Genomic DNA, 26,796 nt, shown 5'->3' with positions numbered 1-26,796 from the left:
GTTGCACATTATTATACGAAATACCACTAGTTAAAATCAAAAGTGAAATGAAAGTACCATTTTAAATCACTATTTCAATTTACTTGAAGAAGTTCAACATCATGGATATTATTTTTATTTAATTTTAAAGGAATTTTAAACAGTAAAACTTGCAACACCTACATTCTCGCCTCTGAGCAAGATGAAGTAATTTATCTTAATTTGAGTTTGTTTTTAAATAATTAAAGGGATATGATTGTGTAGTGTAAGTGTTTTGGTGCGTTAATTTGTTCACGCGATTATAAGACTGGTAAGTAAACATGGGCTATCACTTAGTAAATTAGCAGATCAACGGCCAACCCACGGACGACCTGATTAGTCAGCTCCTATGTAAACTTTACATCCATATAAAGATTGCGGAGAAGAATGAAGTTTGTACAAAGTAAAATCATGAATACATGGCCTGCTGGCTAATTTGGTTTAAGTTTTAACAAAGCATTATTACCTTCGCGTAATAATATTTATAGTACTTAGCCACTATTGTTTATTCAATTTGATAAATTTGTGCCAAAATAATTGTTTATAAATATTCTTCCTTTATTTCTAGATATAAATAAACATGTCTGATATCAGTATCATTTTGTAGACAGTTATGGATATGAATTAAATTGTATAAATCATTGTCTTTAGTTAACACAACTGTTAATTAAGAAATTAAAAAAATTAAAAAGATTATGCCACAAAAGTGGAGGTAGACTGCGCAGGTCACGTCAGCCGCATGCATCTGGATAGGTGGGCTAGTATAGCCACCAAGTGGATGCCGCAAAATAAGCGCAGACATGGCAGGCCCAGTAAGAGATGGCGGGACAACTTAGACACCTTCATTAATAACTGGCCGGAAAAAGCTCAACAACGGGAGTCGTGGAAATCAAGGGGAGAGGCCTTTACCCAGCAGTGGGACACTATAACAGGCTATTAAAAAAATATCTCACAAAAAAGTATTAAGCTTGTTGACTGTGAAAACATAATCATTAGAGATGCCATGAATATTGGTTTTGGCTGAATACTTACTCAATATTTTAAATTATTTATTTTATTTATCATATTCAGGGACGTATTTACCCTAGGGCCATCCGGGCCATGGCCCGGGGCGCCAATCCGCCAGGGGCGGCGTATGGGCCGTATGGCGCCCCTGCCGAATTGCCTTTTGTTTTTCTTCTTTGACTTCTGGGGCGGCGAAACGTATTGGCCCGGGGCGCCGAATTTCAAAATACGCCCCTGATCATATTCTCATCTATAATGTTAAAAAAAGTGAACTCCTCGTGTTCAGAGCTAACCGCAGGAGCCCGTCAGTTACACCACCGGTGACTCTTTGTGGCACCCCTCTGAATAGGGTCTCGAGTTTTAAGTACTTGGGGCATGTAGTGACAGAAGACCTAAACGATGATGCCGATATTGAGAGGGAACGCAGGGCACTGGCAGTTAGAACAAACATGTTGATCCGTAGGTTCGCTCGTTGTACGGCTGAGGTTAAACAGACACTTTTTAGAGCTTATTGCCAGTCGTTCTATACGAGCAGCCTATGGATTAACTATACCAAAAAAGCTTACAGTGCCTTGCGTGTCCAATTCAATAACGGGTATAGAATGCTATTGGGGTTGCCGCGTTTTTGTAGCGCATCCGGCATGTTTGCTGAGGCACGCATGGATGATTTTTATGCAATAATGCGCAAACGAGTGGCCTCTCAAATGTGTCGCGTGCGGGGCAGCGCCAATAGCTTCTTAGCGGCAATAGGAGAGAGGCTAGATAACCCTTTTAAAAGATATTGGGTGTCGCTGCATGCTCCTAAGTACCAGGACTGTAAATAGTAATTTTTAAGTTTTTATTAGGATAGGACTAGGATAAACTAACATAGATATAAGTAAATAGTATTGTACATAACTAACAAATATGGACTGTAATTTTGGTCTGAAATAAATATATATTGATTGATTGATTGATTGATATTCCATTACAGTTGCTGGGTTTAAATGAAATAAATCAATCTAGAGGTTGAGGCGGTGTACTGCCATCTCGCCGAAATATTTTTCTCCTAATTTCACTTCCCAACCAACTATTGCAGTACTTTTAGTTGGCAAACCAATGCTTAGCATATTATTATTTAGCATAATTTTTATTTGATCACAATTTTATTTAGCAGATGTTCATTTTACCACGATTTATTTAGAAAAATAGTCACTAAGCAAATGTTTTATTATACCTAACTATTTATTGTTAAATAACGTTTGCCCAAATTGAAACTTCGCATACTTTTTATTTGATTACAATTATATTTCGCATTTTTTTTATGACCCGTAAAACGAAACTCCTCCCAGAGATAGGTAGGTTATGGTTATTTTTTTATGACCCTAAAAACGACACTGCTCCTAGAGATAGGTGGGTTATGGTTATTTTTTTTTATGACCCGTATAACAAAACTGCTCCCAGAGATAGGTAGGTTAGGGTTATTTTTTTTTATGACCCGTAAAACGAAACTGCTTCCAGAGATAGGTAGGCTAGGGTTATTTTTTATGACCCTAAAGGCGAAACTGCTCCCAGAGATAGGTACTTAGGTTATGGTTATTTTTTTTATGACCCGTAAAACGAAACTGCTCCCAGAGATAGGTAGGTTAGGGTTATTTTTTTTTTATGACCCGTAAAACGAAACTGCTCCCAGAGATAGGTAGGTTATGGTTATTTTTTTTTATGACCCGTAAAATGAAACTGCTCCCAGAGATAGGTAGGTTAGGGTTATTTTTTATGACCCGTAAAACGAAACTGCTGCCAGAGATAGGTAGGTTAGGGTTATTTTTTTATGACCCTAAAAACGAAACTGCTTCCAGAGATAGGTAGGTTAGGGTAATTTTTTTTATGACCCTAAAAACGAAACTGCTCCCAGAGATAGATAGGTTATTCACAATATTAGGCGAAAAATAATTTATGCCTATCAATACATTCGACATAACAATAAAAGACATTTTGAAACATGACCAACTAAATATTTTGCCATACAATAATATTGTAAATAATCATTTGCGACATGTTTGCGAAACATTGGTTTGCCATCTGATAGTTTTGCCAAATGATACTATGGGAAAAATAGTTTGGGAAGTGATAATTTGCCATACAATTTTCGGCCACATATTAGTAAACCGGTTGAGGCTTGCACTCTTCAGATACTACTGTTTGAAAGGAATAAGCAAGATATAGGACTTAGGCCGTAATAATCATATAGTGTGGATGTGGACATCATAGTATAATATTTTTTCTGTGGTGGGGCTAGGGCCCATTTATCTAAAGGTATTAGACTAATATTATTAGCCCATGAACTGTAATAGTTTTGTAACCTTATACCTGACCACAATAAAAAAAACCGGCCAAGTGCGAGTCGGACTCGCGTTCCAAGGGTCCCGTATATTACCCAATTTTTAACAATGTATTTTTATATGCGAAACGCGAGTGAATTACCTTTAAAAAACCCGTAGGGGTCGGATCAAAAACTAAGTAATTGGTCCGACTCACGCTTGACTGCATATTTCTAACAGGTTTTCCTGTCATTTATAGGTAAAGAACTATTTTTTATTTTTTCAAAATTTTAGACCCAGTAGTTTCCGAGATAAAGGGGGGGGGGGGGATGTCAATTTTTTGGGTATTTTCTTAAATAACTTCTAAACTATTTATTTTAAAATTACAAAAAAAATATACTTGAGATACTCAAAATGAGCTCTTTCATTTGATATGTAACACAATATAGTTTAAAAAACATTATTTTTTAATTTTCTCATTTACCCCCCAAAAGTAGCCTCCATGTTTAAAATTCATTTGTTTGCGTAAGATGTTCGTCTTTGGGTCACGAATTTACACGTATGTACCAAATTTCAACTTAATTGGTCCAGTACTTTTGGAGAAAATGGGCTGTGACAGACTGACAGACAGACAGACGCACGAGTGATCCTATAAGGGTTCCGTTTTTTCCTTTTGAGGTACGGAACCCTAAAAATTGCCACCTATCATAGTCACAAAAATCTACATACGATTAAAAATTTGATTAGGAATTAGAATTCATGTTGGTCATATTTACCTTAAATTATTATTATTATACTAGACGGGCCCGCAGCTCCGCTCGCGTAAATGAAATAAAGAGTTCGTCTTATGTTTAGTTAAATACCGACATTATTATGTATTCAACCCTGCCATGGTTTAAAACTGTGATAGGGATTTCTTATTTGTAGCCGTTATTTGGATAAGGGGCTATTCATAAATTACGTCATTTCAAATTAGGGGGGGGGGTCTGGACATCGGATGACGGTAGCATGAAGTAGGAGGAAATGGGGTCATTTGAAGCATGATTTTTGGATGATTATAGGGGGGGGGGGGGGGGTCCAAAATCGTCAAAAATCGATGACGTAATTTATGGACAGCCCCTAACTCAATTCGCATTTTTTTCAAAAAATGATGTGATTTGATAAAAGGCAAGATTGTATTTTTTCATCTACAAGTATTTATTTAAAACTTGTTTCAAGATAAAATTATCATTTGTTCTTATAAGCCTAGTTGCAAAAACGTTCATTAGAATAATTTTCGCCTTAAGACGAATATGGACGACCACCGCCCTTAAATCGCCTTTTCATACAAACATAGGTAGTCTAGTCCTCTCGGTCTTGCGATAGCTCTCGCCAGTCGCCATGGCCGAGGTTGAGCAGGTCTTGAGCAACTACGTCGTTTCAGCGGTACCTAGGACGTCCACTCGGGCGTCTCCCATTTTGTTGTCCCAAGTACCTGCGCTCTCTTCACGGCACGATCCTCTCCCATTCTCTCTAAGTGTCCGAGCCACCACTGAATTTAGCCGCTTTTGTCTCTCAATATTTCGCCACTATATCGGACCACATCCTTATTTCTATGGCAACAAAATTATATTACGATATTTGGCTGACTGCTGACTGTACATTTGCTTATTTTTATCAGGTCGCTCAATAATATCTGAACATGCACTTTAATCCACCTACATAACTTACTATCAACTTTGTATTTTTGGCCCATCTCAGCATTCTTAGCCCGTTCCCCGGACGAATGGCAATGTTTGCCGAAGCCGTGAAAGTCAATCTGAATAATATAACTCAAAAATAAATTTAAAACAACAAAATACAAATTGATAATAATAATATAAGTAGTAATTACTTTGATTGATAAGAATGATAAGTCATATATGACATAAATCACTCGTATGGGCTCTATAGACTAAGGTTGAGGTTGACAGCACTTTTTATTTTACTTCGTGTAAAAAAGCTCAGAAATACCTGTATACCAACATGACACCATGACACCATGTATAATTTAGTTTACTTTAACTTACGGATTATTTGGTCTAATCTGTAGCACCGCCAAACGAAAGCAACCGAGAGTTGCCGAGAAATGGCCGATGTCGTAAAATGAAGATTGTTATGAAAATTTCTTTTCCTTATTGTAAATTAAATACGCATCGGAAGCGATAGTTTTTATGCTCTAGTTCTATTCTCATATGTAGATAATAGATTTGAACAGGTTTTTCTTATCATACGTGCGTCTTATTCGAGAAACGTGTCAAAAACTTTTTTAGAAATTTGTAAGGCGCCATCTCGCTTCTTCCCTCGTTTTTTATCCCGTTCTGGTTTTTCAATTTTATATATATGATTAGCTTTATTTTCCACACAACTTCTTGTAATATATTCTTGTATTATATTTTTTAGGTATTTGTTTAGGCTAGGCTAGTTTAGGTTTAGTATACCTACTGCCACCTCACAATCGGAACAGTTACGGAACTTTACGTTCAAATTCGGTATAAAATCGTAATAAAGTTGCAGTGTGGGCACGGGTAACGGTCGTTGACCTCGTCCCGGTTGCACCCCTTAACCGTTAATGTCGATATATGGCAACTGGTTGAAGGCTCCGTCGAAGGTCTTACGGGGATTATCGCCAACTTGTTCCTTGGTCCTGTTATGTCCGGTAAATAACGGACGAAGCAAGTTTTATAGTACACTGGCTATTAATTTGGTTAACTGATTTGATTTATTGGTATGTAGTAGTTCGATACGCCTTTGCGTGAATGCCCATAAAAATTGAGCTTTATTGAAACTTAAACTAAAGAAAGTTAAAAGATTGACAACAGCTCAGGCTGTAAAGCTGCGATTACGGCCAGCCATGCGCAGAAAATCACTTTTACTACTTGTAAAGAAAGGACGTGCAGATTTGTAACCTAGTTGTCTGGAACACCGCTATTCGATAAGACTGCTTGTCGTCAACCTCTACTTTAAGTACCCCACTAATAATAAAAAAATATGCCTCACATCGAATGTTTATCGGCCTTGTCTCGAGGGTCGCCATTCGTAATTCAAAAATCATAAAAGAACCCACGGGTGAGATGCAGTGATAGTAATAATTTAGAGGTGAAAATGTATTTTCTGACTTTTTCATATAAAATCACAAAATTGAATATTTTTACTTTTAATGTGACACACAATCAACTTTTCTGAGCACATATGAAAGAAATTCTGTCATTCAAATGAAATAAATCCTAAAACCCCAACTAAATACTATATTTAACCCCTTATGCCACTTTAAACTTACATAACAATAACAGTATTTGCTCCATACATTTACGAAAAGGTACCTTATGGAAATAAATCTAATAATACATCACTACAAAATATCAATCATATTACAGTTTATCTTTTATGAATAGAAAATATTAATTTACATTAAACTGCCCCAAATTTAATTAGTTCTTCGTCATAATAATCTTAAAAAAGACCAATAATTTGTATGTAATGAAAAGGTACCTTGTGATTAAGTTACATGATGAGGCATGATGATGATGGAACAGTTAGGATAAACTAATAATATTTTGGGGTTAAGATGGTATAAATCGTCTATTTCTTATCAATAATATATTTCGGTTGCTATTGAAGATAAGCGGCATTGAGGTTCAATGACCTCAGATATTCCATAAGGTAATGCGTCGGGTATTGGCATTTTTCAGCAAACCAATGGCTGATTTACTGCATGCGACCAAACCAAATGAAGATTATTCTAGTTAAGAAAGACTTGACGAGAGTAACTTTGGTATAATAGCAGGCTACTTGGATTTGTGATGTCGGTCGATGTACGGTTATAATATTTGCGAGGCGCCCCAACCAGAACTGAAATTATCAAATTAGTTTTGCAGAATGCTAATACAGTTCTCTACCAAACTTCTTTTCCCGTATTGACTAGTTTTTTTGGGAATTTTCAATCTTTTTTCCATAAGGTACCTTTTCTACTAAACTCTGAGACGACATTACTAGGCTTATAACTAACTTATAACAAAAATAAAAACAGGTAAACAAACGTTACGCATTAAGGTTTCAGATCACACAATAAAAAAAAATTGAGCATTTTTTCACCTCTTTACAAAACATTTCATATCTCCGAAACTAGAAACCCTCAAAAGGTACCTTTTCCCGTGGAACGTCACATATCCTTAAAGTTACAGTAGATTTATAAAGTTTGGGTTCTAATCCAGATCTGACGATAAAAAAGCAGACAGCTGACCTAAGAAAGAAATACGTAAACAAAGCCCTCAGTAAATTAGGATCGCTCGCTAAGCAACCCACAGCGTGCCAAAGAACTTTGCATATTACTATGGCCGCCTCGGTGTATTGTGTAACCTAAAGAATGCCTGCGATAGCTTTGAATCATCGATATCTGATTATGACGTAATTCGTCCAACATACGGTAAACACCGGTTTCTTGTCCTTAATTAACTGACCACCAGTCAGAGCAGCCTAAATGTTGATAAAAAACAGTAATATATACCTTTTCATCCAAACCTTGTTTTTTACAATTAGTCTGATTAAATATGAAAAAATAATCTCAAGCGTACTGAAATATATTTGGCTTATTTTTCGCCAAAACCAAGGACATAAAGTACTTATAGTAGGATAAGGCGGTCAAATATTTTAAAACATGTACTTAAGCCATTGTAAGGCCATGACAGCCGATTTCGAACGAGTTGCCTCCATGGTTTTTTTAAATACTTTTTACATATTTATCGTTAGTTTAATAATATGGCTTAATCGAATGTAGAGTCTCCGTTGTAAAGTCTGTATTTAAATATTATTAGAGTTGTATGTAGGAATAGGAAATGATTTGACCCATTTCTCGAAAATACTTTGCTTTCTTTAACAATAGAACCGCTCAGCTGGCTATGGGATCTTTAGTAACACAACGCAAACCCATTAAATTCGAGTCGGTTTCATTGATACGATTAGCATATCGCCGACTGTAGGCGTTAAAAGCTTGTAAGCATTAAAAATAAAACTTATCAGAACTAGTTTACAACAAATATTGAAGAAGTTTCATGATGTTATCACCGGTGCATTTTGTGATTAATGTACAACAAGCTAAAAGGTGCATGGACACATGAAATCCATTCATAAAGTGGCCATGCAATTTTGGGCCTCGATGTACAATAAATACAAAAGCGAAGAAAACACAATTAAATATCGGTCTCAAACGTTACAAATAAGGATAATAATACGCTCTATTCCATCAATTAGGTCAGATCGATCCTTGACACACTGAGATTTGACGCTGTAAGTGCCAGACCACAGTCTATCAAGAAGCTTGTTGGGCCAATAAACATATTGTGTAGGTGAACTCTCGCTAAATACTGTTTCGGAGAAGCGCCGGTGACTGCGGCCGCTGTATCACCGATGACGAAGTTATTTTCTGTACAATTAGTCAGCCGCGTATCCGCCGCGAGCGCAGGTCGTGCGCTGCGTTGCCCCATCTGTTTTTATTTACTCGAACAGTTAGTTTTAGACAAAAAAAAGTGGCGCCAGCAATGTCTACTCTTCAAACCTCCCTCAGTTAAATGAACGCTAGCTAGAGATTAAACATTGATACCTTATCGTCGTTTTAGTTATAAGCGCGCCTAAAATAGTCTGTATCTCATATTGAATACATGCCGAAACTTCGGAATATTGACCGTGGAAACTGTACATAAGAAAAGCTATGTTGTGATATGTGATTCTTGCCATCCTTTAATACTCTAGTATTTTTGACTAGAAATGTGAGCCAAGCTGTGATAAGAAACATTACGAAAATAGTGGGTTCGTTAGTATGAAACTGAAAGTGCTGTGAAGTACTGTAACGTCTTATGTAAATGTCCCAACTGTGAACGGAAGTGGGTCGACGGTGTACCTGTGTGCATATGTAAAACCATATATTGGATTTTAAATCTTCTTGTTTTGGTAAGTTGTCGTAATAATATATCCAATGGTTGGAATACCATTGCACGCACTTCTCCTCACAAATAAATAACATACTAATATATAATGCAATTTTAATGTCAGTCAGTAAGGTGATTAGAATCTTGAAACTGAAAACACTGGTAAAGAAAATATAAAGAGTTAGTGTAGTCACGCTCATGGAAAAAAATCTCTACAACTAATTCCGTTTCTATAAGCCACGGTTCTAGTATGTTAATAAAACAATCGATCATGCTAATTACTTACTTATTAGTTAGCTAGACCGTATTTACATCGATCCAGATTCCAGGCACACTCTGCTTTCCCTCTTATGTTCAAGTGACATTGGTATTAGTTGGATTTAAATATTGATGGTGTAGTTCCGATTGTAACCCCTAATTTTGACGCGATGATTTCATCGCAAAATCCACGACGTGACTTCTCAGCTTCTTGCAAGACAGCATGAGTAATATAATGTAGGTAAACGCTCAATGAAATGACGCGATTGACATTGACTGCCTCGATAACTTGTTTTTTGTTGAATGTAACATTTATGCACATCGCACTTGAAGCTCTTTAAATTTAAAATTAGAAGTTCAATGAACAGATTTTGATGCAGATGTACTTCACTCCTCTCGTTTTTTCTTAAACATCTGGTCTATGATTTTTATTATATGAACCATAAAAATATGCCACTTTTTGGACAAACAACGTTCTTGATGAAACGGCATGTGGTATTGTTAAGAGCCTCGTTAACGATTTTGTTTGTTGAACTCTTAACTTGTTAGTAACTAATTATAATTTACTGGAACAATCAGTAGCAAGGCCTTTCAATTCACTTAGGTTACCTACTCTTTGATAAATATATAATTATTTATTGCCAACGTCTTTTTTGGACAGTCAGTCATCTATAGGTAGTATCAAGATCTAAGCGGAAAAGCTGGGCTGGTTTAATCAAGCATGATCGACTTCTACAATCAGCAATATTCAATACTGCATCATTATTCTTGACCCGTTAATAAGATTGATATACATATATTCCGATAAATTGCACTCCGGTAATTGTTTTGAGTTTGTGATAGCTCTGGCCATATCTCTCGACTGCCAGGTTAGAGCATATGATTTGATCCCCTATTGATGTAAATCTACATTATTTTCATTGACTATAAAAGAGTTATCGCTCTGTCCGTTATAAGACTAACAAGGCTCATCTAGCAGACAAATTGCACCACATAAGGTCTTACGGGGTCCCGTTTGGTATAAACATTGTTATTAGGATCGTGTTATAAACAAATCGTAAAGTAAAAAGTCGTGTTAAAAAAACCATCCATTCAGCTTTAGCTAAAACCCACCTTACAGATGTAGTAACCCGACTTGTACCTACAATCGGTCACACGTTGCTCCCGTAACCGTGCCGGCGCCGGCCCACACGTCAAGTCTGGCTGGCCTCGAACCGCGCGTGGGCGGCGCCCTTTCTAGTTGCGCCCGCGCAACGCCCGGCCCATGCGGCGCGTGCGGCTGGCTCCCTTCCGTGACACCTTTTCAAATGTTGTTAATATTGTTATGTAGTTTAACCTGCTGAACTTTACGGCACGTGTCAGATAGAAAGGGACGATTTAGCGAAGTTCTGAATTTCGTTATCTGCTTGTCTATCTTTTTATTACTTTGAAACAGTGTTGTGAATAACGCTCATTTCGAGGCTTAAAGACTCGAGCCCTCAAGACTCGTAAGTCTTGAAGACTCGACTATATTTGAGAATTGTATTTATTTATTTTACGCGTATGGATGTAAAAAATCGTCTTTGCCGCCATTGAGGCGTTAAGCCTCGAGAGTCTTAAGGGTTCGAGTCTTTAAGCCTCGAAATGAGCGTTATTCACAACACTACTTTGAAAGCGTTGCAGATCTTATTAATTTTGTTCTTACCTTTGTGGTTTAACCCAGAGTTCGATTTAGTGATTGATCCGCTAAGGGGCTGTCCATAAATTACGTCATCGATTTTTGACGATTTTTGACCCCCCCCCCCCTATAATCATCCAAAAATCATGCTTCAAATGACCCCATTTCCTCCTACTTCATGCTACCGTCATCCGATGTCCAGACCCCCCCCCCCTAATTTGAAATGACGTAATTTATGAATAGCCCCTAATGAACGTCATTCAATTATTCATTCCGTTAATTGTTGTCAGTTATTAATTTCCTGTTTACCTAAAGATTGCCTAGAAGAAATCGTTTTTTTGGAATAATGTTTTATTTCTGTATTCTTTTTCATTATGCGTAATAAAGAATATTGTACTATTATTTATATTGTTCCGCTATAAACTCATTTAAATTGCTACTGAAATAAAGTCGTAATATAAACATGCAGATTTTACATATGTTTATCTCCATTGCGCATAATTGTTCATTCAGTACCTATATGTGAGTGCAGTATTGTTAATTCTCTCCTTCGCAACGACCTTCATTTAATTACCCTCCTTTGCGTCGCGCAGTCGGGTAAAAAGAGTCGTAAACCATAATGACAGTGTTTTTATCCTCGTATGGCCATTGTAAATAAAAAGTCTTTTCCTAACTTTTTAATAAGAACTCATTACACATTATCTAAATGACAGCATGAAAGGATATGTTTAGCACTAAGTAATTACTTAATTCGATTAGAGCAAATCGTATCTGTAAATATTATTAGGAATTAACAATGAAATGAATGTGTGCAACATTATCGTTTCTTTCCAGATTTCGATCTGAACACAACCAAATCGCACAATGCACACACAACGAACGACGTTACGACTGTGCCTATGGGCTTGCCTGGCCGCGATATGTTGGGCGGAGGCAGACCAACCCGCTCCATTAGCCCAACTAGCGCAGAACCCATGCTCCAGCAAAACAACCTGCAGCGACTGCATACGGGCGGCCAGCTGTGCCTGGTGCTTCGCTGCCGGGTTCAACGGCCCGAGGTGCTTCAACCCTGCCTTAGAAGGAGGCACTGCGGGCTGTAATGAAGCTTACATCTTCAACCCCGACAACGAGCTGTCCGTAGATCAAACTTATAACAAGGAACTTAGTAGAAGTAAGTAATACTTAGAAACACTTACCGCGCTAGAGCCGCAACTGGAATGTTGCCTGTTGGACTTAGGTACATATATGTGTTGAACCCTCGATTTGCAGTATATATAGACTCCACTTACAATAAGGAACTGAGCCGAAGTAAGATTATCTGAGTAAGAAATAAGCAGATGTCCTTTAACCGCCGAATGTCAATAGTAATAGGTATATCTCACGTCATTGAAGATCATGTCCTTTGTGGCTATTTATGAAAATGCTAACAATCTAGATTAATAAAAATAAGTAGGTATGATAAGGCTAATGAGATCCACCACACCGCAAATGTACCTACCACATTTGATAACCCACCGCTTGGCCCAGTGCAGTTTACCTACATTTTGGCTCTCGAAGCTAAAGATTTATCAGTCCTAGTGCGACGTAGACGGATAGATTCAATGTTATCAAAAAATTTCGGCGCTGTTTACCTACAAACATCGCACATATCGTATCATATAAACCTAAAATAAAGCAATTGATGGGTTCAGTATTTGTGGTTTAATAGTTGTTATCCTCTTTATAGGATTTCATAATATAAACAAAGGTCTCTGAACGCTGTTTGTTTGTTGGTATTGCTAACTACTGTGTTATCATTCTTCCCGTGTACCCCGGAAAGTTGCGATTAGAAGGATAATGATTATTCCGTAACTTGTAGTTGATTAGTAAATGAGTCATATTTTATAACAGTAAAAACCTATACTTAAAGTATTTTAAATGTTAATCGATTGCCCGAATCGATTGACTCTTTCGTATCATTACTACGATTATTTTTTTCTGTAACTGTAGTAGTCATAAATGATTAACCCCCGTTTGTGTTTCAGCGCGGTCTCGCTCGAGCTCTAGTTCAGGCTCGTACGGAGAGTCCGGTTCCTATGGGGCCGGCGCCAGCGCCGGCGGCGCCATGTCCACGGCGGGCTCTGGCGAGAACCTCGTTCAGATCAAACCGCAGAGAGTCAATCTGCAATTACGACAAAGTAAGTACATATATATATAAACTAATTGTAACACTAATTCAACCATTTCACACCGGTCAAAGTACTCCAAAATGTGAAGACATTAGTTTTGCAAATTTTGCAATCACAAATCACGATTCACGCTGCAAATTTTTAATAAGTCTGTTAATGAATATAAAAAATTAGGTTCTTAATTCGGTTGAAAGCTTTTTTATGTCTGTAGTTTTCTGTTACAAATAAAAACATTAACTTTATTCATTACATTTTTATTATTTTACAGACCAAATGCAGAAGTTATCGTTCGCCTACTCCCGTGCCCAGGACTACCCACTAGACCTGTACTACCTCATGGACCTCAGTCGTTCTATGAAGAACGATCAGGAAAAACTGGCTGCCCTCGGCAATTTGCTCTCCGCCACTATGAAGAATATTACCTCCAACTTCCGGATTGGCTTCGGCTCGTTTGTCGACAAAGTTGTCATGCCTTATGTTTCTACTGTCGAGAAAAAGTAAGTTAAACAGTATTGGCTCTCAATGCTATTTTAGATGTATTAGAGTTTGTGCGGAAAGAGAAGAGTCGTGGAATGTATGGGGCCCAATACATTCCACGACTCTACTCTTTCCGGACAGACTCTATCTGAAATTCAGGTCATTTGCTATGAAAACTATTATTCTAGATATCTACTGTTTCTTGTTTAACTAATGATGATTTTTCGTTTCAGCTTGAGGGCTCCTTGCGAGGGCTGTGCGGCACCTTACGGCTTTAAGAACCAAATGTCACTTAGCACTGACACCGCTTATTTCGATGTACGTATAATGTCGAGTGTATAATTAACAGACCATTGTTATAGATCTAAGTAAGGACTCAGAGCCTTTCACAATGATTTTGCAAAGATGGCGAAACAAGAAGCTATAGAATAAATTTAAGATGATTACTAGCTGAACAGACTGAGACGATAGCTAAACTTTTTACAGTATTCCACCCTGGTTTTTTCATGTTGTATTAAAGATTGTTAAAGAAGAAATTAAAAAATATATATTACGTGTTTAAATTGTAATTTTCTTTACAGCAAGCTGTATCTAAAGCCGACGTGTCCGGTAATCTGGACGCGCCGGAGGGCGGGTTCGACGCCATCATGCAAGCTATGGTGTGCAAGGAGCAGATCGGTTGGCGACAGAAGGCCAACAGGCTTCTTGTGTTCTCGACTGACGCCGGGTTCCACTACGCTGGAGATGGCAAGGTAAACATACACCAAGTAGTATCTGTAGCCGATGTGTTCGGTAACCTGGACGCGCCGGAGGGCAGGTTCGACGCCATCATGCAAGCTATGGTGTGCAAGGAGCAGATCGGTTGGCGACAGAAGGCCAACAGGCTTCTAGTGTTCTCGACTGACGCCGGGTTCCACTACGCTGGAGATGGCAAGGTAAACATACACCAAGTAGTATCTGTAGCCGATGTGTTCGGTAACCTGGACGCGCCGGTGGGCAGGTTCGACGCCATCATGCAAGCTATGGTGTGCAAGGAGCAGATCGGTTGGCGACAGAAGGCCAACAGGCTTCTAGTGTTCTCGACTGACGCCGGGTTCCACTACGCTGGAGATGGCAAGGTAAACATACACCAAGTAGTATCTGTAGCCGATGTGTTCGGTAACCTGGACGCGCCGGAGGGCGGGTTCGACGCCATCATGCAAGCTATGGTGTGCAAGGAGCAGATCGGTTGGCGACAGAAGGCCAACAGGCTTCTAGTGTTCTCGACTGACGCCGGGTTCCACTACGCTGGAGATGGCAAGGTAAACATACACCAAGTAGTATCTGTAGCCGATGTGTTCGGTAACCTGGACGCGCCGGAGGGCGGGTTCGACGCCATCATGCAAGCTATGGTGTGCAAGGAGCAGATCGGTTGGCGACAGAAGGCCAACAGGCTTCTTGTGTTCTCGACTGACGCCGGGTTCCACTACGCTGGAGATGGCAAGGTAAACATACACCAAGTAGTATCTGTAGCCGATGTGTTCGGTAACCTGGACGCGCCGGTGGGCAGGTTCGACGCCATCATGCAAGCTATGGTGTGCAAGGAGCAGATCGGTTGGCGACAGAAGGCCAACAGGCTTCTAGTGTTCTCGACTGACGCCGGGTTCCACTACGCTGGAGATGGCAAGGTAAACATACACCAAGTAGTATCTGTAGCCGATGTGTTCGGTAACCTGGACGCGCCGGAGGGCGGGTTCGACGCCATCATGCAAGCTATGGTGTGCAAGGAGCAGATCGGTTGGCGACAGAAGGCCAACAGGCTTCTTGTGTTCTCGACTACGCTGGAGATGGCAAGGTAAACATACACCAAGTAGTATCTGTAGCCGATGTGTTCGGTAACCTGGACGCGCCGGTGGGCAGGTTCGACGCCATCATGCAAGCTATGGTGTGCAAGGAGCAGATCGGTTGGCGACAGAAGGCCAACAGGCTTCTTGTGTTCTCGACTGACGCCGGGTTCCACTACGCTGGAGATGGCAAGGTAAACATACACCAAGTAGTATCTGTAGCCGATGTGTCCGGTAACCTGGACGCGCCGGTGGGCAGGTTCGACGCCATCATGCAAGCTATGGTGTGCAAGGAGCAGATCGGTTGGCGACAGAAGGCCAACAGGCTTCTTGTGTTCTCGACTACGCTGGAGATGGCAAGGTAAACATACACCAAGTAGTATCTGTAGCCGATGTGTCCGGTAACCTGGACGTGCCAGAAGGTTCGACGCCACTCATACATGCCATTGTCTTGTCAGATTTACAATGTTGTAGTAATTTCTATGTAAGTCATTTAGTACGGGGATATACTTAGCTTTACATTTCATATATTTGTCGTTGGAGAACTTTATGAGCGTAGTATATATACCGGTTAACATGAGTCTTTATAACAATGTAGTGTAATAGATACCTACTAATATGTAAAGGTCTAAATATTTACATGCATGTTTGTTCCTACAGCTTGGCGGCATCGTTCAGCCCAACGACGGTGAATGCCACATGGAAAACAACCTGTACACGTACTCTACCGTACAAGACTACCCCAGCATATCACAGATCAACCAAAAGGTAACCTAAGGCAATCATTTTTATTGTCATAAAATTTGGATTAACGAACAACAACAAATTTTGTTATTATAAATGTTATAAATAACTCATTCTCCTTACATGATCACAGATTAATATACCGCATTATTTGACTTGTTCGGTCAATATAATATCTCAACTCCCAGCGAGCGTCGCGTAAACGCGTCGGCAGAGAGACTACCTACCTCTCACCGCCTCGATAGCGCACACCAGATTTCTTATAAAACGTACACAACAGTTTAATATTTCGACATGCTGGGAGTTACGAGACACTGGAGTAGTAACCATAGCAAAAAGTGGCAAGAAATTGTTGATCCACTTATTTAACCTTTTGACAGCCACAGACGGCTATGGCCGTCAGCTTCGCCAATGCAATAGGGACTTACGTAGGACTCCGTAAAGTTCAATTTCGCTTAAATAATGACGATCGCCTGGCGTCCGGGGCACGGCATATTCCTTCGCCGTCTGGCGTTCAAAAGGTTAAGAGCAACATTTACACGTTTGGATTTCCGTCAGGCAAAGGACCACTCGATCAACGTGATATTCGCGGTGACATCAGAGCAGATCGGCGTGTACGAGGAGCTCAGCAAGCACATCCAGGGCTCCAGCAGCGGCGTGCTCACCGAGAACTCGGACAACGTCGTCGACTTGGTGCGCGAGCAGTACAACGTGAGTGCAATCATCTTCCTCGCGTTGTCCCGGCATTTTGCCACGGCTCAATGGAGCCTGGGGTTCGCTTGGCAACTAATCCCAAGAATTGGCCTAGACACTAGTTTTTACGAAAGCGACTGCCATCTGACCTGATTATTTGATGTACACCGAACTGCAAAATTGCATGAACACATGATGATTAAAATTCAGATTTCATTCTTTGATGCACTACGTTTATGTCATAATCGTATTCCCATTACATTGTAGCTTAAATGTGTCATAAATAGCGAAGAATACTCTATTGTCTGTATTGGTGACTAATAGCCTGTTTATTATATTCTATTAATGATTGATGACGTTAATTCTTAGGTTTAAGTGACTAAGTTCAAATCACGTATCTGATTATTTCATTGTTGTTTCCTCCAGAAAATCACTTCGGCGGTCGAAATTACGGACACATCGAGTGACGCCATCCAAATAGTGTATTACTCATCCTGTCTTGACAAAACCAACGTAATTCAGACGAATAAGTGTGACGGATTAAGGGTAAGTCAAATTTATGTATTCATAATTTTATACAAAGAATTATTTGTAACTATTAACGTTTGTTTAGTCTTTTTTTCTTACTTATTGAAATTTTTTTGATCGGTCAATGTTCCACATTTTGTATGTAGTGTACGGCAGGGTTTCTATTTTTTTTTACCCCATGTACCCCTTATCAATTTCTCAGTTGACTGCGAATCACATGACAAAAAATAAGACTACTGTTTATTTAAGAAAGTCTGGTTATAGGTATTTGTTGCTTGTCGCGAACACCTTTAACCCCTTTGGCTTTGCGTACCCCTGGGGCCCGTTTCTCAAAGGCTTGTAACTTGTAATACAAGCGGATGTCACTTTTTGACAACTTTTGTTAGAAAGGGACTTCCACTTCCACCAGGTGTATGGGATTTTATTTATCGTGGGAAGGATAGAGCAGAACTGTTTTTGGTACATATACCTAATAATATTGAATTTATACAGCACATTGTTGTTCATCGTATTTTGTCGGAAACGTTCGTATTTGTCATGCTACTTCAGTCAACCTCAGTACTTTATTTACCGAGATTGACTGAAATAGCAAGACACGATCGTACGTCTATCTACATTTGTACTCATTATTTTTTATCCGATTCTAACGAAAATCTCTAAATATAATTTACATTATTTTAGGTGGGTGATGTCGTGGAGTTCACTGCTGAGATCACTCTGAAGGAGTGTCCGAAGGACCCGAGCAAGTGGAAGCAGACATTCGTCATCTACCCCGGAGTCATCTCCGAGGGCCTCACTGTGGAGCTGGAGATGCAATGCGACTGCCCGTGCGAACACCGTGGACATCACGTGAGTTCACTTCTGTATATTTATTTGTAATACAATGCGATATAATTATAATAACAAGAGGTCTTGTGTACACAATTAAATGACGTTCTAGATATTTATGTTTACAAAGGTGAACTGCACCACCTTGACTGATATAAATGTTTTTTACTATTTTGTACACTTTGCATACCTTATCATGTGAATATGCATTTTTTTTCATAATAATCTAACATTTTTGCTTTATAACTTGGGATTAAAGCTCATTTATGCTATAGTATGTCCTTTCGAAATACAGTAAACCTTAATTTAACCCTTTATAAGGCAGAGACGATTTGGAAACCACTTAGTTAATAAACATTTACGGAGAAGAACATCCTCTTTTTTATTTAACTATAATGGTATTATATAGCGAATATATCAGGGTTTCTTTCCTCATTCATACTTTTTCAGTCAGTATTTAATTTTAGTGTAATTAATTAATCTATAGTATGTGGTCAATTTATGCACTATGCCTGTCAAGGGAAGCAACCTATCGTCATTGTTTCCATTATACTATTAAAAATATACACGTCGCTGTATCTAATAATTTGAATTATAGCTCTTGCAATTCACGATGGCGAGTGGCAAGACTCTTATTGGTATGATGACAAGGTCTAATTTTGATAAATCCACTCTCCATCGTGAATTGCAATAACTGTACTACGTTGTTATTAGTGTCAGGAAAGTGTATCATTTGTGCATAAAATTATAAAAGGTTACATGCTATATCGATAAGTATTGTCATTAGAACTTTTTGCATGGTATTACGTAAAACGGGCCACAGGTTATAATTTTTTCAGTGATATTCGTATATTAATCCTACCCACTACAAAATACACAATAATGTTCGATTTACCGTATGTAGTCAATTAAACGCCCGTCTGTACAGAGCACGTTATGTTTGTTATGTCAATGTCAATGAACAGGTATATTGGAAACAGATCTTCTGAAAACTCAAGTGCACTAACAGGCTGAGTGCATATATTGACCACATGTTTTTCTTAATGATTTCGTTATTTTTTTGCCGTAGATGTGTTCCCCAGTGCATTACAAACATGGTAGTGTATTTAACTTTCACGTAGCATATCTGTATAACTGGGGCCTTATAAAGGGTTAATAAACCTTCTAGTGAGTTGCAATGGATATGTGAGACTGTTTCTTTAAAACACAACATCAAAGACACAATTCGAGAGTCCTAATTTTAGGGTCAAATATTGAAAGAAAAATAAAAGTCAGCGAGTTTGAAACGGACTGCTCCGCCACGAGTAAATGATTTGTCGTACTTCGCGGAAAAGGCGAGTCTATGCCGATTCAGGATTTTGTGTCGTTAGCATTCGTACAGTCAGTAGAAAAAGGTCCAAAATATTTAATATCGAGCCTTTTCGCCTGCATTTTGTAAACTTGCTGTCTTTTTCTAAAACCAATAATTACGTATGTTATTAGGCGTACGACGACAGCCCCGACGTGTGCAGCGGGCACGGCATCTCTGCGTGCGGCGTGTGCCTGTGCCAGCCCGGCCGCTTCGGCAAGCATTGCGAGTGCTCGGCGCAGGGCGGCGGCTCCGCCGACCAGGACCGCGGCTGCCGGCCCACCAACGCCAGCGCCGGCGCCGTCTGCTCCGGCCGCGGCAACTGCATCTGCGGCGTCTGCGAGTGCAACAAGATGTCCGACTCCACCGAGGTACGTGTACGCGCTGCATAACTGCCCGTCTCACCGACAACGGTGCGACAAGTTGTCAGACCCGGCGAGATAACATAAACAAAAACACCATTACCGCTTGCTACCAGTCTAGGATATTTATTCAAAAAGCATCTTCTTCTTCCTCACGTTATCCCGGCATTTTGCCCTGGCTCATGGCAGCCTGGGGTCCGCTTGACAACTAATCCCAAGAATTGACTTAGGCACTAGTTTTTACGAAAGCGACTGCCATCTGACCTTTCAACCCAGAGGGGAAACTAGGTCTTATTCGGATTAGTCCGGTTTCCTCACGATGTTTTCCTTCACCGAAAAGCAACTGGTAATAATCAAATGATATTTCGTACATAAGTTTCGAAAAACTCATTGGTACGAGCCGGGGTTTGAACCTACGACCTCCGGATTGAAAGTCGCACGCTCTTACCGCTAGGCCACCAGCGCTTTTTTCCACCAGCACCACATTCATTCAAAAAGCATCACGAATAAAAAAATATTTTTGCGCGAATTACTTAACAGGTGATATCTGGGCCGTTCTGCGAGTGCGAGAACTTCTCCTGCGACCGCAACAAGGGTCTGCTCTGCTCGGGTCCCGAGCACGGCGAGTGCGTGTGCGGCAAGTGCCAGTGCAAGCCCGAGTACACCGGCGCCGCCTGCGACTGCCTGCTCGACACCACGCCGTGCATCCCTCCAGGTAACCATGATTACATGATTGCTTGTGTGCGCTTATCGATGTTTGTGGCGGTTGAATGGACGCACGCGATCGGTGACGCGCAAACCACTGCTCGCGCCGCCCGGCACCGAGCGACTGGATCAAAATGTATAGAATATAATGAATCTGTTTTGGAAAACAGCGGTGGCGGCAACTACCGCCCGCAGCCCCGCTTGCCGCTTGTCAGCCGCTATGTATTCGATAATATTTGGCGTTGCCACACCAACGATTTACAAGAAAAAATGTTGGACCCAATCAACCACAATTATTTAATTTGACGTAGAGATGCAACGGATAGTTGTTTGGCCGGATACCGGATATTCGGCCTGCCCATCGGCCGAGTATCCGGTATCCGGCCGCCGAATATTCGGTCGGCGGAACTATACCTACATTTCGGTTTTTCAAGTGGGCATTGTGCAGGTTTTGACCTGTTTCGTAGTGAACGTTCGCGCGGACTCATTTCTAGGTTCTAAATGAGTGCGCGTGCAAGTGAGTGGAATGTTTAAATTGTTTAAAATAATAAAGAGTAAGATTACGCCCGTGACTGTTACTTAAATCCAATTTTGTTTACTCCGAAATCAAGCAATGTTACTATCCGGTATCCGGCCGGATATTAAAATAATAGCCGGATACCGGATAGTAACCAATTATCCGGTGCATCTCTAATTTGACGTTTTATTTTATAATGTATTAGGTATAGGTACATGCGAATTATAACCATTTATTGGAATTGCAGGTGACGGTGAAATCTGTAGCGGCAATGGGCAGTGTGTGTGCGGTCAGTGTGTGTGCAACGTCAACAGCGCACAGCACTACTCGGGCAGATACTGCGATAAATGCCCAGTGAGTATTTCAATAGTCATTGTACACTAAGTTGGATATTTGTGACAGAGGGACTGAGCGCTGTGGGGGTGCTAAGGTCAGTTCTGCTTTACCAAGCTTTACAGCCGTAGTTCAATGTTGAAATACAATAAGATTTCCAATAGGTGTAACGGCTGTTGCTTTTGTTTTTGACGTCATTTAAAAGCACTACCACTAAGGGCCAGTTGCACCAACCACAATTAACAGACTGATCAACGTCAAGCAGCAGAGAACTATGAAACTTCCCATACAATCAAATATAGCGAACGCTAAATCGGTGACAGACGGTTTGGTGCAACCGACCCTAAATAGTAAACGATATCACTGCTAACAGACCGCGAATCAAAAAATAAAGGAAAATTAAGCTATATCTACATACCTGCCCGATACATACATACTCACCTGTTGAATTTCATCATTACATCATTTCCTATTTTCCAGACATGTACCGGCCGCTGCGAGAAGTTCAAGGAATGCGTGCTGTGCAAGGTGCACCACCGCGGAGCGGAGTGGAACGACAAGCAGGTGTGCTTCGAGTCGTGCAAGGACGCCGACGACATCAACCCCATCATCGAGAAGGGAAAACTTGAAGGTAACGACTGATTCAATCATTACATCACTTCCCATGTTCAGACATGTACCGGTCGGTGTGAGAAGTTTAAGTGATATTTTTTTCTATTTCAGCGAACGAGTCTAGGAATGAGCATTTGTGCAGCTTCCAAGACGAAGAAGACGACTGCTTGTACGTGTTCGTGTACTCGTACGACGAGAGACAGGACCTCTACATCAGGGCGCAGGAGGAACGGGAGTGCCCCAAGAAGGTCAGATATCCACCATCTATTTATGCCCCATTTATAAATTTAAACCTATAAAACCTCCCAGTACCCGTTTTTAACAAAATGATGAATTTCAATTTATTTTTGAAATTAAAAGGAAAAATCTTTATTTTCAGGCAACTATTGACCCATAGATAAAAAACTAGCATACATCTATCTATCTAATAACGAGCAATTCTTGTTTATATTTCGGCGATCTCGGGAACGGCTCTAACGATTTCGATGAAAATTGCTATATAGGGTTTTCGGGGGCGATAAATCGATCTAGCTAGGCCTTATCTCTAGGAAAAGGCGCATTTTTGAGTTTTTGTATGTTTTCCGAGCAAAGCTCGGTCTCCCAGATATTAATATGGAATATAAAAACTATCTTAAAAACTAAAAAAACTCACATTATGGCTGCGAAGCATTTCGCAACCCCGCTGTATTATCTGATTTGGTGAATTGAACAAGTTTGTATTGTAATGTGTAGGTATTCATCCTGGGCATCGTGCTGGGCGTGATCGCGGCCATCGTGCTGGTGGGGCTGGCGCTGCTCATGCTGTGGAAGATGGTCACCACCATCCACGACCGCCGCGAGTTCGCGCGCTTTGAGAAGGAGCGCATGATGGCTAAATGGGACACGGTACGTGCACATCTTTTCCCTTCATAACCATTTGGAAATTTCCTTTTATTTATAATCCTCTCCTAAGCTTCTGCGGATATGTGCGGTTAACACGTCCTCCTGTCTTCTCCGCCTGGACCATATGGGCTTTTATTTTACCTCCTGGGTCACTGATTCAAAAGCGACTGTTAAAAAAAACATAATATACTGTGGCGAAGCCTAAAAGGAGGGAAGATGTATTTGTCTAGTTATTAATTGACCCGGTTAACGATGAATATTTGTTCCCAGGGCGAAAACCCCATCTACAAGCAGGCGACGTCGACCTTCAAAAACCCCACGTACGCCGGCAAATAAGGATCTATCAGTCATAAGTGTAGCAAAGGTTTAATTAATGTCACGAAAGTAGTCGTCTCAAACGAGCGCCCAGGGTCGCGCACGTACCCTCTACGACGCAGATAAGAGGGTCTACCGCGAACATTTGAAATCGATTTTTTTAAATCACTATCGCTACTAATATATCTAGCATAAATATTTTAGCGATAGAGAGGTAAATGACAAAATTTCGATTTTCGCGGTAGGCGCTCTGACCATTCGTAAACCTTATTACAACGTGATAAGGTCTTCTATTGGTCACTCCAGTGTGTCTTCGTTTGTACTGGTCAGTAGTCAGTATTTACTATTGTAGAATCTTTTATGACTTGAAATTATGTAGTCAGTAGACTGTTCGATTGAAAACTTAGTATGATGCCTTAAATTGTGCCTTTGTCGGTAATTTATAGAAAAAAAAAACATTTATATGTGACTACTTTCGAATAATGATCGCCGTAATGTGCTAATTATTTCATTAAATCTCAAATAGATCATTAAAATAAGTAATTAATTATTTTATACGTTTGTGAATCTTGTACATTTTTAATTGCAATAATATGAATTTTCAAAGGGTCTGTTTTTATCAATATTTCTCTACATTATTTGTAGTACGCTTTTTGTACTTATTGTGCGAGTGTTTGTGTATTGTACTTACGTATTGTGTGATAAATAGGGGAAACGAATCGAGTGCCTGATCGAGTCTTATCATTATTCGAAGGCTTTTAATTGTTCGAAATGATAAATTCTCTTCTTGTCGCGACGACTGAATAGTGCGACGCGTCCTTGGAAACAGTAATATTGGGGTCGTTTCTAATAATGCGATATTCGTACAAATAACAGTGTTGTCGGTGTTTGATACCCGATAACGTAAAGAAGCTGCTTGTAATTTTGTGTGTACTTTTTTATATGAATTTGTTAATTACCAATATTACCATGAACCTTCTCTACAGTCAGTCCTCGATTGTGTGAAATCGATGATAAAGTAAATTATAATAAAGGAGCTTTACAGTTTCTCCGATGTAAGTTTAACGTATTACAAAACTGTAATGATGACAAGGTAATGTTTTGTGTGTAACGTTTTGTGTCACGAATAACTTCCATAAAATCTGTGCATATTCAAGATATGTCCACTGCCAAGATAATAATGTCATCATGTGCCTTTTAACGTGAGAAGTAACAAATTGTGCCATTACTAATGCTAAACATAGAATATTAACAGTTTTATACACGGGGGTAAATAATGAAGAAGCGAATTAATTACAATTGCAGAGAATGAAGAGCTATTGGTATTTTTACGGAGCAATACGGCTCCGATACAATCTATTGAGATTCGTTACTGAAAAGTTTGAAGGCCGGTATGTTGTTGATTTTAAATTTTATTAAATTTTTAACTGAATAAACAGCTGACATCTAATTAATTGCCAAATATGTGATGTATTTCTTACTTTTTTTTGCAATTGTAATATGAAATGTGGTTGTTTACTTCTTTGAATGAAACGGTACAGAATATATATTATTTATTGAAATTAATTATAGTTATAAGTGTAATTACATTTTATTTTTGAAATTAAGTTAATATAAGTTTTATTGATCGTGCCTTTATATATTTTTTTTATAATGCATTTAGAACACAGTCAGTTAAAAAACTTAAAACCAATTAATTCATAAAACAAGTAACGAGTAACCTCGATCTGTTAAGAGGGAACAGTATGTATAAATACAATTTTGTCTATATTAAACTATAGCTAATAAATATTAACGCTAATTTATGCTCTTTTATTTTATTAGAAGACTGCGGTAACAAAACCTTTGGGACACAGCACGGTTCGCACATCTTGCTACGACTCACGAATATATGAATAGTGCGTGCAAGCAGTTCTTGCCATGATTGATGCTAGAACAACTTTTCGCACGACAGTAACGCTAACGCCTGCCAATATTCAACATAATACCATACCATATAATGATTCGACCTCGAAAGATAAAATGCCAAGCTTCACGCTAGACGAGATCTGCACGCCGCTCCGCTACGCGAGCGGAACATCGCTATAATATGTACGAAGGACCTGGTTACTCTATAAACGGCAAACCTTTTTCCAGTGCCAGCTCCTAGACGTGCGAGGAAATGGTGAAAATAGAAGTGGAGCAAGCTCAATTTTCCGCTCCATCCGCCACTCGTCACCGAGCTTGCTTAAATAGAATCCAAGAAATTGTAAAATTACCCCAGTGAAATGAGCAAATATTGTACGAGTTGGCTGGGTTTTAGACACTGCTGCGGGCATGGAGCGTGAAACTCATTCAGGATATTGGTAGGTTTACAGCTCTGCTTCATTTTGGTATATTAATTCACGCTAGTTTTTTACCCGCCTAACTCAGAACAGAAGTATATTTTCACCTCACTATCCGAGAAAAGGCCGTTTCTTAATTCTTTAAAATCAGCAGGCAAAAAGGTAATCCTTTTTTTCCACGCTACAAGGAAGAAAAGCCTTCTGCGAGCTGATTTTGAATTATAAGTATATGTAAGTATGGGGTCATCCATTAATTACGTCACACGTTTAGGGGGAGGGAGGGGTCAAGAAAATGTGACATGTTGTGACATGGGGGAGGGGGGAGTCACAAACATTGTGACGTCACTTTAACTTCATCACCATCAGTAACCGAAAATTAATATATATTTTTTTATTCGTTGTACAGTTAAATAATGAGTTTTTGGAAGTAATTTTCGTTCCTAATTGGTTTTGTGTTATAAAATTACTAATATTTCTTTTACCAATAATATTTTTTTATTCAAAAAATAATGCCGAGTTAACAAAATTGCCTAAAATGTGACGTCACACCAGGTGGGGAGGGATTTGCAAAATGTGACCAAGTGTGACAAGGAGGGGGGGAGGGGTCAAAAAACCTAGAAATTCGTGTGACGTAATTAATGGATGATCCCTATTTACAGAAGTTAATTCTAGTTTTGTAATGTTGTGGTTTGTTTACCTCTGCTTAAAGCTCAAGATTGTTGATTGCCCAGCTTTCAATTTTAAAACTCGCGGTACTAACAACCTAGCATAACAGTTTCAAGTTCCACATTCAAGTTTCTGAGAAGTAGGTACCTAGTATCTTAAAGTTGATTAAAAACTAAAATAAAACATTGCAAAAGCATAAGAAACTTCTTAAGACGATAGGTAGGCCCAATGCCCTTGAGCGTCTGGGCGGAGCTAAGCGCTCTGTACCCGCACCACCCGCTTACCCCGCTC

The 26,796-nt window shown here is 39.6% G+C and overlaps 1 protein-coding gene across 1 annotated transcript; it reads left to right on the top strand.

The window, feature by feature from the left end:
- Positions 1 to 158: 158 nt before the first annotated feature.
- On the top strand, positions 159 to 25,316 carry LOC134792817 (integrin beta-PS). The gene is made up of 17 exons (XM_063764199.1): positions 159 to 289; positions 12,015 to 12,351; positions 13,205 to 13,357; positions 13,617 to 13,845; positions 14,059 to 14,143; positions 14,407 to 14,577; positions 16,309 to 16,416; positions 16,951 to 17,103; positions 17,512 to 17,631; positions 18,295 to 18,462; positions 19,924 to 20,160; positions 20,692 to 20,866; positions 21,621 to 21,727; positions 22,187 to 22,337; positions 22,430 to 22,566; positions 23,051 to 23,203; positions 23,471 to 25,316. Exons 2-17 carry the CDS (start codon positions 12,045 to 12,047, stop codon positions 23,534 to 23,536), a joined length of 2,520 nt encoding a protein of 839 aa, XP_063620269.1. The 5' UTR covers positions 159 to 289; positions 12,015 to 12,044; the 3' UTR covers positions 23,537 to 25,316.
- Positions 25,317 to 26,796: the final 1,480 nt, after the last annotated feature.

Source organism: Cydia splendana, chromosome 8 (genome assembly GCF_910591565.1).
Source record: "Cydia splendana chromosome 8, ilCydSple1.2, whole genome shotgun sequence".
NCBI classification, from domain to species: domain Eukaryota; kingdom Metazoa; phylum Arthropoda; class Insecta; order Lepidoptera; family Tortricidae; genus Cydia; species Cydia splendana.
This window is presented reverse-complemented; position numbering and strand designations above follow the sequence as displayed.

Coding starts and splice junctions, on each gene's coding strand:
- LOC134792817 (XM_063764199.1), top strand. CDS start 12,045: ATGCACACACAACGAACGACGTTACGACTGTGCCTATGGGCTTGCCTG. Junction 18,463..19,923: donor GCGAACACCGTGGACATCAC/GTGAGTTCACTT, acceptor GTATGTTATTAG/GCGTACGACGACAGCCCCGA. Junction 20,867..21,620: donor CACGCCGTGCATCCCTCCAG/GTAACCATGATT, acceptor TTGGAATTGCAG/GTGACGGTGAAATCTGTAGC.